The sequence below is a fragment of the Xiphophorus couchianus genome, chromosome 13 (genome assembly GCF_001444195.1).
Source record: "Xiphophorus couchianus chromosome 13, X_couchianus-1.0, whole genome shotgun sequence".
Lineage (NCBI taxonomy): Eukaryota > Metazoa > Chordata > Actinopteri > Cyprinodontiformes > Poeciliidae > Xiphophorus > Xiphophorus couchianus.
In genome coordinates, this window is record NC_040240.1 from 10222824 (window position 1) to 10234777 (window position 11954).

An 11954-nucleotide genomic window follows, 5' to 3' on the forward strand; every position below is an offset into this window, starting at 1 on the left:
TTGGATGCTCACTTTTAGTTTGGGGCACTAGGCAGCTGCTTCGTGTGCTTCTTTAATCAGTTGCCTCATGTGGGCATTTGTGTGCTGAGTCTAGTTTATGGGAGAGAGGAGTTTATTTTAAATGTTACATATCAATGTTATATGTAACATTTATAACAAATAGAAATAAAGACAAACCATCACATATCATCCTCTAGGCAGCAAACTACAGTACATCTGAAGTAAGTTAAAGTCGACAAGAACCTGGTTTGAAGATCCAAGTAAGGGAATCTACTCATTTATTTACAATTTGCAAAGTTTTCTTCTCAAAACAGTAACTACATTTTACCATTTAAAGAAAAGCTCCTTGTGCCTAACTATTTATCTATCGTAATTTGCATTAATAATAAAAAAACCACCTACGGGAAAGGTACCAAAACTGTTTCATACCAAGGATCCAATGTCCTCATTGCTACTTTTAAATCTCTAAACTGAAAAGGCAATAAGCACTTCATAAAAACCTTAGATTAAAAGAGGCAGATTGGCCTTATAGGGGAAACGTGTAGCTATTAAGACATCGTTTTAAGTATGTTAAAAACTTATTTTGAGGAGACGCTCTACTTTTTGAAGCGCGGCAGAATACCGTGATTTTGCCCCCTTCGCCATCTTGATGTTCGATTCCATTGGCGGAAGCAACATCTTTGACTGAGCAGCAAGCGGGTGTGGTTTGGACCAGGACGGGTGGTTCACCTAGCAGTCCTTTTACTATTTTCAGCCAAGAGAAAGGAGAACATTCGGCCCAACAGAAACAACGGAGGAGCCTTTCGACTCTGGTGAATACCGCATGTCAGTTCCACGCTTTAACCAAGAAAATCATCTCTGGTCGACCGAGGAGGGGGGCTCCGGTGGGGTTTTCTGATTCGGCTGGCAGCAGCACAGCAGGTTTTCTATGGTGGCGCCTGGATCTACTTTTTCGTACGTCTCGGATGGCTAAGCTAATCAAATCTGAATTAAACATTTGAGGTTTTCTTCTCGTGTCAAGGTTCTTGTGAATTAAAATAACATTCTTCAGTAAAGGTAGCCAAGGGTCACGCCGGCTGCGCCCATGAACAAAGGCTTGTTGCTAGGTGTTTCAATCATTCAGCATTGATTGTTTATGTTAGCTAGCTAGTTGGCTAACTAACGGTGAGGATAGCTGCGCACGTTAGGTGGCTAATTCTTGTTAGCACTCCCGTTATTCAGCACGCTGACTAAAAATCGCTGTATTGGTGCAACAGACAGTTTTATCACTCGGCGTGGGTTAGCGTGCTTGTTATTCTTCCAGTTTGAGCCTCCACGAGAGAGGAGGAGTCGTAGAAGAAGTGATTGCGGGTGGAGGGGGGTTGTGTCTCTCATTGGAAACCCAAGCTCCGAGGTCGGAACTTGGCCGTGGTAAGGGGGGAGGGGGAGAAATATGCCTTTGATGTTGTATGCCGCTGAATAGTGAATTGTGTTCGTGCTGGAAATACCCACCGCTTCGCTCTCTCTCGGTTTGAGGTGGAGACTCGGCATTTCCCCCCATCCTGTCCTTTCTGCGTTAACTAAGCCAAACAAGCGGTGAAGACCTGGCAAAAGGTAGCGGAGCAAAAAAAGAAAAGCAGACGGCAGTTTATTGCAGCACTTGGGATAAAAACACCCAAACACCACGATTTGATTAGGCTGTGAGAAATATGACATTTAGTTGAGACTGTGTTTTCTTACTTTTCCGTGCACTAATTTTACCATTTTTTTTTTCAGACATATTTGCTGTGCGGGCTGAGGGCAGGCAAGAACAATGGCTACCCAGTGTGAGTATCCAAACTTAGTTATTCTCAAATTTTTCTTTTCTTCTATTCCAATTTTTGTCCCTCCCTCCACCCCACACACATCGCTTTCTCAGGCTCAATTTGTACACGTCTTAATTAGTGAATTACAGTAACACTTTGTCAGTTGTGGACTTTTGGTTGGAGCACATGGTTACTTTTTTTTTTAAAGTATTTTGTTCTTTATCATTAGGGTACAAGGCACAGAGTTAAACATGATTTTAGTGCTTTAAATCATTTTTATTCCGTCTTGAGTTTTGTCATTTACATTCTTTAATCCTTTTGGATCTTTGTCATTGCTTAGATTATTGCAGAGAACAGGCAGTAACAGGCCCCGTTCAGACCTGGCATTAACATGCGCTGACTCTGATAAAAGTCTACAGAGCAAAGCCTAACCATTCACACCTGGTATTAACACCAGTCCGAAGCGATCTGATTACTGTTGCCCACTTTATTTCCACAAAAACATGAAGCCACATCAACAAGTTTGTTGGTTTTTCTGCAACATCCTTTCCTTTTCATCCTTAAATTCACAAGGTCTCATTTTTTTCCAGGTTTTACAAGCCATTCTATTCTAAATACCTAGAAATCATAGCTAAACAGTCCATTAAAAAAATCTAGATTTTTAGGAAGGTTTTAAAAATGCACCCTTTCTTTGCTGAACATTGAAGTCTCTTTAGTTACTATTTTGCTTCGTAGTATGTTAATTGCAGTTAATTGTGTGCAGACCTGCCTCATTAATTGGGTACCTCGATTTTTAATCACATGGGTTGAGCATGTCGCATCAAATAGCAGCAGTGGCCAATAAGGTCGGAGTTTCACTGTGAATGTTGGTCTTTTTACTGTGGAATCGCTTAGATTGTTGGGCCAAAATCACAAATCATGTGGTTTCAGTTAGGAGTAAATTTTAATTGTCAGAGTCGTCCATATTTCTGACATCACAGAAGTCATAGGATTGTATGTACAGTCAGTTACATGAGCTGTATTATTCAGACATCCACTGATTGTCATACTGGTGGCCATTTATTGTAACATTTATTGTTATCCTGCAAAATTGCTTATGATAAGAATGTTCATTTATTCTGACAATGAGGAATTACAATTAATGACGTTTGAAAGCTCCTAAAACTGTCTTTATTGTTGGAGTTATTTCTGTTTCTATTTTCTTCACTGTTGGTTTCACGAGCATTTCAATAAATGAGAAAATATGAATAAGTGATATTACTGTTTGCAGTTTATTCTTATGTCAGGAGTCTTGAAGAAGCCCCTTCCCAAACAGGTTTTCAATTTAAGAGAGGTATTTTGTTTGTCGTGCTTTGATAGCAGTTGCCTTAAGGCTAAAAAGAAGTTGTAAACACTTTTTTATTGTCATCACAATAAGTAGCACAGCATATTGCAATAAGGTTTAAATGTATATTGCCCACCCTTATTGTGAACTAACAGAGTAGTAAAAACATTTTGTATTTTAGGATTCTTAGGAGTCACAAAACATCTGGAGTTTGATCACTGTTTTCTTGTTGAAGTTTGGAAGACCCTGAGAAGTTATTCATATTGCTTTTAAGTATTTCTAGGAACCATCATAATTACACAGATGAGACTCTGGTTGTTACATTAGCACTAGAATAAGACGTTGGTATTTTCCAAATATGTATTTTTGCACAAACTCAGCAATTGTTAACACAGCAATCTGATCAGTCCTTTGTTGCTGAAAATTCACGGTGAGAATTTGTTCGTCTCATGTCTTATTTTGTCTTTCTTCTGCTTGTGTAGCTGATCTGATGGAGTTGGACATGGCTATGGGTGACAGCAAGGTTGCTGTGAGCCAGTGGCAGCAGCAGTCCTATCTAGATTCAGGAATCCAGTCTGGCGTCACCACCACAGCACCATCTTTGAGTGGCAAAGGGAATCCTGATGCTGAGGAAGATGATCCAACTCTGTATGACTGGGAGTTTAACCAGCCCTTCACTCCTGAGGCGGCAGGTAAGTCGAGCGTCAACAATTTGGTAAATGTATAGATTGAGCTCTAGAAAAATATGACAAATTTTAGTAAAGATGTCCTTGACCACACACAATGTAATTATGATTTTCTGTATTTTTTCCAGACATTGAAGGTTACGCCATGACCCGAGCCCAGCGTGTGCGAGCTGCTATGTTCCCTGAGACCCTAGAGGAGGGTATTCAGATCCCGCCCACCCAACTGGACGCTGCCCATCCAACGGCAGTCCAGCGTCTGGCAGAGCCCTCTCAGATGCTAAAGCATGCCGTGGTTAACCTCATCAACTATCAGGATGATGCTGAGCTGGCCACTCGGGCCATACCCGAGCTCACCAAACTGCTCAACGATGAGGACCAGGTCTGTGAACAAACCATTACCCATTACTTTAGTTACTCAAAAGTACTTGTTTATATTTTCAGATTGTCACCATTCTTAACAAGACTCTTGTTTTGTAGGTTGTTGTGAACAAAGCTGCCGTAATGGTGCATCAGTTGTCAAAGAAGGAGGCGTCGCGTCACGCCCTGATGCGCTCGCCACAGATGGTTTCAGCAGTTGTTCGTGCCATGCAGAACACCAACGATGTGGAGACGGCTCGCTGTTCTGCTGGCACGTTGCACAACCTTTCCCATCACCGTGAGGGGCTCCTCGCCATCTTCAAGTCTGGAGGCATTCCTGCTCTGGTCAAGATGCTGGGGTAAGATGTGAATGATTTATACACCAATAGGTTTTTAAATGCTGTTGCAGCTTTTTGATGTCTACTTTATGTGAAGCTTTGACCTGCCATCACAGATTCCTAGCAGATTTTTCTTTTGGAAATGTAGTTACATGAAAGTTAGTGGTTTTGTGTGATACAACTAATCATTATCAGGAGCAGAGGAGATGGATTATCTTAAGGGGGAGAATAGAAGCTCTAAAATGTGATTTTTATAGTGTTATCTGCTCACTCTCACAGCCTGATTGGACCAGAGACTTCTCTCGTGTTCTGACGATCATTTCCTTCAAAATTTTGTTTAATTTATTAATTTATTGATTTATGAAGCAATTTAAAACATCTAAATAAGGAGACCAAAGTTTATAACAATAAAGGCAGGATAATTAAGTAGCATTGCTAAATCTTTCTGCTTTCTAACACATCACTAATATTAAAGAGTTAACTTTGGATGTTCCTTTAATAATATAAAGGAGTGTTGTTTTTGTTATCATGTCTTGGTAGAGCTGAAGTTTGGTGTGTTGACTAAAAACTAAAGTTGGGACCAATCTGACCTGATACTGATGTCATCATTTTTGGATTTCATATTGCATTTGGACTCCATGGTCCTTCAGATACTGCAAGTCATATTTTGCCAGATTATTCCTTGTTCTAAAGCATGTAATAGTTAAATTTGCCAGGTTACTCAGGTTTGTCACAGTACGCTGCTGTTGGTGGATTACCTCGCTACTCAAAGCCCATTTTATTGTTCAGAGTGAATAAAAAAACAACAAAACAAAACTATATGTGTGTTTGTTGCAAACATTTAGAGGGATAACATTTACGTGAGATTGTTGCAGTAATGGACTATATCAGTGAGTAGGCAGCAGATATTCAAAGTCTGTAGTGGTAATAGTTGCTAGTTTCATCTTTTTTTTTCTGCTGACTTTATTTTTGTTGTCCTGCTTCTTGCTTCTGTGAATACATTTTCACAACAAAGCTCTTTCTACTGTCCCCAGTTTGAAAATGGAGTGATTTGTTCTTTCTTTCTTTTTTTTGTCAATTTACTCTCTGCATTGTGTTCTGTGCATAGTTGTGTGCATAGTAAAGCAATTTGCAGAGGTGCCCCCTCCAAACTATTCTATAGATGAGCAGCTATTTTGGAAAAGTGTGACGCAAAATTTCCACAGAAACTCCTGCACTTCTCACGTGTTTGAAAGCTCATAAAGGCCTAAAGTTGCAGACAAAACACTTGGCTACAAGGCAAGTTGAGACCTGTTGGACGGAGCACCTGTGTTTGACTTCTTTGTCTCGCGTTACTGTGTTTTCAGTGGATGTTGGAACGTTTACAACTTGGACAGATTTTCACCTGGCATAGAACTGAATAATGTGTTGTAATGGTCTTCATAAATACATTTTAAAAGAAGGTGCTCTGCTTGCATTCTGTCTAATGCGACAGTAATTGCATCAACATTTCCTTGTTGGCCTAATTGTGTGGACACTGACATATTTTGTGCACTTTAGCATCACTTTGCAGTAATTATCTCTATCGGTCGTTGCCTGAATTTAGTAATTGCCACAAGCTAAACAAAATGTTTGACGCTAGATTAAGGAATCAGAAGGTAAAAGGTGGCGTTTTGGAGCATTAACTACAATTAGTATTCTAAAACTATTAAAAGTTGTTAAATCTTGCTGTTCCTTGTGTTTGCTCACCTTTTTCTTTTATGTCTTTCAGCTCACCAGTGGACAGTGTGTTGTTCTATGCCATCACTACACTCCACAACCTGTTGCTGCACCAGGAAGGGGCCAAGATGGCAGTGCGCCTCGCCGGAGGGCTGCAAAAGATGGTAGCCCTGCTGTCCAACACCAACGTCAAGTTCTTGGCCATCACTACTGACTGTCTGCAGATCCTGGCATATGGCAATCAGGAAAGCAAGGTACAGGAAGATCTGTTTTTCAATGCGTCGTCTTTGTTTTAGCGGTGTGTAGTAAACATAAAACTCTTTGTTTTAGCTGATCATTCTGGCCAGCGGTGGACCTCAGGCCCTGGTCAACATCATGAGGACTTTTACATACGAGAAACTGCTGTGGACCACAAGCAGAGTGCTAAAAGTGCTCTCTGTCTGCTCAAGCAACAAGCCAGCCATTGTAGAAGCTGGTACTTATGACAGAAATGAAACAGATTAAAACAGTGCCACTGCATAGGTTTAATGATTTGATTATTCAAATCATTATTTTATTTAACTTTTTAGGTGGGATGCAAGCTTTGGGTCTTCATCTAACTGACCCCAGCCAGCGTCTGGTTCAGAACTGCCTCTGGACTCTGAGGAATCTTTCAGATGCTGCCACTAAACAGGTACTGTTGGACATAATTTAATAGATAATAAAAAAAATAGCTGCCGACTTGAGTTAAGTCAATTTTATAGTCGACTGGTCCAAACTAGTGACCCCTGGCTGTGTGAAAACTAAAAATCTAATTTTTTTCTGATCAGTGCTTATACCAAATATAAGCTCCCTGCAGAGCTTTGTTCCTGACACTGAATGAATGAAATAACCTTAGATTTGACAGAACTAGAAGCTGGATCTCTTTACTTTCAAATGTTAGCTTTTCATTTTGAAATCATCAAAAATGTATGTTTGGTCACGCTTTGCATATTATATTATACAGTCAAAAAAGGAAATAAGTGAACTTTCTGTAATGTCTTGTAAGGGTTTTACCTTTGTCCCATAAACCAGAAGGTTTATTTATCTTATATATATCCTTTTTTTTAAGAAGCAAGAAGCAGCTTTATACATTTGGGATGTTTTTGATACGTCTACTTTACTGTAAGCATTTTGTTACAACTGACACATTTTTAATATAACCAGAAATTCAACAAACAGAATTTAGTAAAATATCAGGAAATCTGAGTTGGTGTTCAAAAATCGGCCATCACAATCTGTTGTTGGTGCACTTCTGATGTTCAGTTTAACTTATAGCTGTGATTTTAGTGTTCAAGTTTGAGCTCAGTTTGTAATAAGAAAATCTAAACCTCTAGGAAGACGAGTTACATTCATTTATTCTTGTCTGTAGGAGGGGATGGAGGGTCTCCTTGGTACCCTGGTCCAGCTGTTGGGCAGCGATGACATCAACGTGGTGACATGTGCTGCTGGCATCCTCTCTAACCTGACCTGCAACAATTATAGTAACAAACTCATGGTCTGCCAGGTATGGGCTGTAACCATCTACATCATGTCTTGATTTAAGTCTCACTGGGACTCCATCTTGTTTTATTGATGTGTGACATTAACACACGGATGTTGCTGTTAGGTTGGCGGCATTGAGGCTTTGGTGCGAACTGTGCTCCGGGCCGGCGACAGAGAGGACATCACAGAGCCGGCTGTGTGTGCCCTGCGTCACCTGACCTCACGCCACCAGGATGCAGAAATGGCCCAGAATGCAGTGCGCCTTCACTATGGCTTGCCTGTGGTTGTTAAGCTGCTGCACCCACCATCCCACTGGCCACTAATCAAGGTCTTTTTTCCATTACACTTGTAAATAATGAAACAATTACAAAACTTAAAATTTTTAAAAGGTACAATCCATCTACTGTTTAGGCAACGGTTGGTCTTATTCGCAACCTAGCCCTGTGCCCGGCCAATCACAGCGCTCTGCGGGAGCAGGGAGCCATTCCCCGATTGGTCCAGCTGCTTGTCCGAGCGCATCAGGACACCCAGAGGCGCACGAGCATGGGGGGGAACCAGCAGCAGTTTGTGGTATGCAGCTTGTTTAACTTTCTCTTTTGAAGATTTGGATTTCTTTTTCCTCTTCTTTGTGTTTGACTTTCTTTTCCCCACCCTTGAACTCATCCAGGAGGGAGTGCGTATGGAGGAAATAGTTGAAGGTTGCACAGGAGCTCTGCACATCCTGGCCCGGGATGTCCACAACAGGATTGTGATCAGAGGGCTCAACACCATTCCACTCTTTGTCCAGGTACAACCACAGAACATCCATCACTAAATTTTATTTTCTCCCAATTTTAGAATAATCAGTAGCCTAAAATCTTGGACATTTTTAAATCTTATTCTCTCTTGCTGTTGTATCCAGTTGTTGTATTCTCCAGTGGAAAACATCCAGCGTGTCGCAGCAGGTGTGCTGTGTGAACTGGCGCAGGACAAAGAAGCAGCCGAGGCCATTGAAGCTGAGGGGGCCACCGCACCGCTCACTGAGCTGCTGCATTCTCGTAATGAGGGCGTCGGTGAGAATACAAACAGATGCAGTTTACCCTCTTGTGTTTTTGTTTTACCGGTTGCTTGAGGGGTTTTTTTTTTTTTTGTGCATTCTCCTTTAGCAACCTATGCTGCAGCTGTCCTGTTCCGCATGTCTGAAGACAAACCCCAGGACTACAAGAAGCGTCTCTCAGTGGAGCTGACCAGCTCACTGTTCAGAACTGAGCCCATGGCCTGGAATGATGTACGTTCTAATACTAATAAATGAGCCAAAACAAAATTAATGAAACAACCATAATGAAGCTTGCTGGAACTGTGTTATTCTTCTGAGCCATAGCATGACTAAACAGAAGATGAAAGCTAAGAATTCACATCATTTGGTGCATTATTTATCAAAGTGAATGTTTAATTTCTCTCTCCAAAGTAGCTCTTTTTTATTTTTTATTAGTACATCTCAAGTGACTTCACATAATGATCTTTCCAGCTACTTCTAAAAAGCAGTGCATCAACTAAATAGGTTTGGTTTTAAATTGAGGTTTGCCTAAAAATTACAAGCAGTAAAGACCTTATTTACAGAAGATAACTTATTGGAAATCTAGAACAGTTTATCCTTTAATCTCGAATCTTAAAAATGTGACGCTAGTTGGCGAACCTTTTAAAAGGATGTGGTTTTATTTACCCAGAAGCTGTAGATAATTAGGAAGGAGAGGCGGTGCACCACTAGCAAACTTCCTGTGGGAAACACAAACTACAAACTGTTTCCCAAAACTAAAGTAGCAGTAACATTCGCAGAACAACTTTTCACGAATATTTTTTGACTTTTAACTTGCATTTCATTTAGTGCTATATGTTCCAGTCCATGTATGTTTAGGCTCCTCTGCAAACACCCTTCAATGCAAACATGAAGGCTTAAAGGTTCCTACTTTGACAAAAGTCCTCAAGTAGGAATCTTTAAATCTTAAAGGTTTACATTAACTATGATGTTTTTGAGATCGAAGTTGATTTAAGATGATTGAAGTCAGTTTAGTACCAGAGAGAGCTACTGAAGCTAACAATAACTGCTTGTAATTTTAAACTTTGTGCTTCTGAACCATCAATGTTTTGTTTATTGTGAATATCTAGAGCCATTCTATTGTACTGATAAGTAGTTTCTATCAGTTAGCTAATATCAGTGTTTGGTTCTTCAGACCGGAGACCTGGGTCTAGATATGGCAGCACAAGGAGATCCTCTGGCTTTCAGGCAAGATGGTGAGTTTTTAAGCTTTACATGAGCTTCATTCTTTTTTTTTCCCCCCCCAGATGTTGCATTTCTAGAAAACCTTTAGGATTGTTATTCTTTTGGTAATTGCACTGAAAGTAACTGCACTTTTGTTTCTACACTGAGGCTTCTCTCTTTCAGCATTGAACTGCACAGGAACAAACCTGTGAGTTTGTACTTATCCAAAAACTACTGCAAAGTTACGCTACTGTACATATTTCCTGACAACTGTAAACATGCCAATTAGCATGAACTAACAAATGTATAACATAACATGGCGTTTTTGCATTGAACCTTGGGGATCTTATATTTACCTTTCAGACGGAGCATATCGGGCGTACCCAGCAGCTTATGGCCAGGACTCTCTGTTAGACCCTATGATGGAAGGTGCAGACTACCATGCTGATGCGCTGCCCGACCTGGGTCACCATACTGATCCTTTGCCAGACCTTGGCCATACCCAGGAACTGATGGACAGCAACCAGCTGGCCTGGTTTGACACCGACCTGTAGGATTGGTAAGAGACTGCAGATCTTTGACGTTGTTTAAAAAGTCATGAATGGATTACAGTGTATTAATTACGCATTATCTTATGTCTTCTTTCAGTTATTTTCCAATAGAACCTGCATTGTGACTGTCCTGTATTGTCTGAAGCAGCATTACGATTGCCCTGTAGAGTGTTAAAGGTAAAGAGAGAGGAAATTAAAGTGGTCCTGGGAAGTGCCTGACACAAGAAGAAAAAAAAAAAATCAAAGATGGTTCCCACAGGATTGTTTAAGCAAGTTGAAACCGAGGGGAAAGGAGAATTTCCAAGTATCAAAGATAACATACAATGGAGGTTAAAGAGCAGGTTATCTATTTGGATGAGTGCACAAGAGGTTGATCTTAAAAGTGTGAAACACATGTTTTAGCCTTGCCTGTATTAGGTTTTTTGTTTCTACTTTTCTTATTCTATTTTATATTTCTTTTTGTAATACTCATTATATGTTATGGTACTGACCCAGCTTGCCTTCGCACTATCCATTTTCATTTTCTCTCCAATGCTAATCATTTGTATTTTTTTTTCTTTCTTTTTTTTTAAAGAACGTATATTATACGTAGTGTTAAGTTATAGTGATATTATACAATGTTCCTTTGGTTATGGTCGAATGTGTAGAACACTAATAATCAGTTGAAATGTACTCTGACTTAAAGTGTAACATTGTGTAGGTTTTTTTTTTATATAATCTCAAAAATGGAGAATTATGCACTCTTAATATGTGCTTGTTTAAGCATAAAAATATGTCGGTGTCAAATGTTCTAAATGGGGAAATGGGTGAAATTAAGGGCGGGATGGGGATAAATCTACAAACAAGTGTTTTATATACAGTATCACTGGTAGGTTAACAACTATTTTGTATGCCATCATTGGATGTTTGATAGGAAAAAAAAAATAACGCTATCGTTGGTGGTTTGATAAAACCCACGTTTCATGTCCTATCAATGGTAGCTAGGTTGACAAACGGTTGTAGTCCTGCTGTGTTTATTTTGGAGACAAGGTTATGACACGGCTGAACAATAAAAAGCATTTTATTTCATCCAGTCTTTGTCCTGCGTCTTCTGTCTTGGCTTGGGAGCATAAGTTTTGGTTCCATGACTTTCATTTCAACCACATTTCTAACACTTTCTTTATTTACAGTTCTTTATTGCTTTTAATGATGTTTAAACTTAAATTTCAATAATCCTATATATGTTTTTTTATCAATTGTGGTAAAATCAACCAAAGATCGGCGCTCATTTCTTTCAGTATAAACAATTACATACAACTTTCATTAGCTGTTGCATAGCAGTAACTATTGTGGAAGTCCATCAAGACTTAAACTTTATATCAACATTACCTTCACTGAATTAAAATAAGTTTTATAAAGGTCGGTTCAAAACCTGTCTTGTATGCTTGCTTTCACTTCTGAAATAGTTTGTGGGGAAAAAATGGATTTACAGCCT

General features: G+C 39.8%; 1 protein-coding gene across 4 annotated transcripts; it reads left to right on the forward strand.

The window, feature by feature from the left end:
- Positions 1-655: 655 nt before the first annotated feature.
- LOC114155744 (catenin beta-1-like) lies at positions 656-11552 on the forward strand. Of its 4 annotated transcripts, none has more exons than XM_028035785.1 (17): positions 656-812; positions 1756-1805; positions 3591-3800; positions 3923-4173; positions 4272-4510; positions 6240-6441; positions 6518-6662; positions 6757-6860; positions 7578-7712; positions 7815-8018; positions 8102-8260; positions 8358-8477; positions 8592-8742; positions 8836-8957; positions 9901-9961; positions 10293-10488; positions 10578-11552. In XM_028035785.1, the coding sequence occupies exons 2-16, from the start codon at positions 1793-1795 to the stop codon at positions 10481-10483; spliced, it is 2307 nt and encodes a 768-aa protein (XP_027891586.1). In that variant the 5' UTR covers positions 656-812; positions 1756-1792; the 3' UTR covers positions 10484-10488; positions 10578-11552. The 4 variants fall into 4 exon arrangements, with proteins under 4 accessions (XP_027891586.1, XP_027891587.1, XP_027891588.1 ...); XM_028035786.1 differs by having other exon boundaries at positions 671-825; XM_028035787.1 differs by lacking the exon at positions 656-812 and adding an exon at positions 936-954.
- Positions 11553-11954: the final 402 nt, after the last annotated feature.

Coding starts and splice junctions, on each gene's coding strand:
- LOC114155744 (XM_028035785.1), top strand. Junction 8,261..8,357: donor GGAACCAGCAGCAGTTTGTG/GTATGCAGCTTG, acceptor GAACTCATCCAG/GAGGGAGTGCGTATGGAGGA. Junction 8,743..8,835: donor TTCTCGTAATGAGGGCGTCG/GTGAGAATACAA, acceptor ATTCTCCTTTAG/CAACCTATGCTGCAGCTGTC.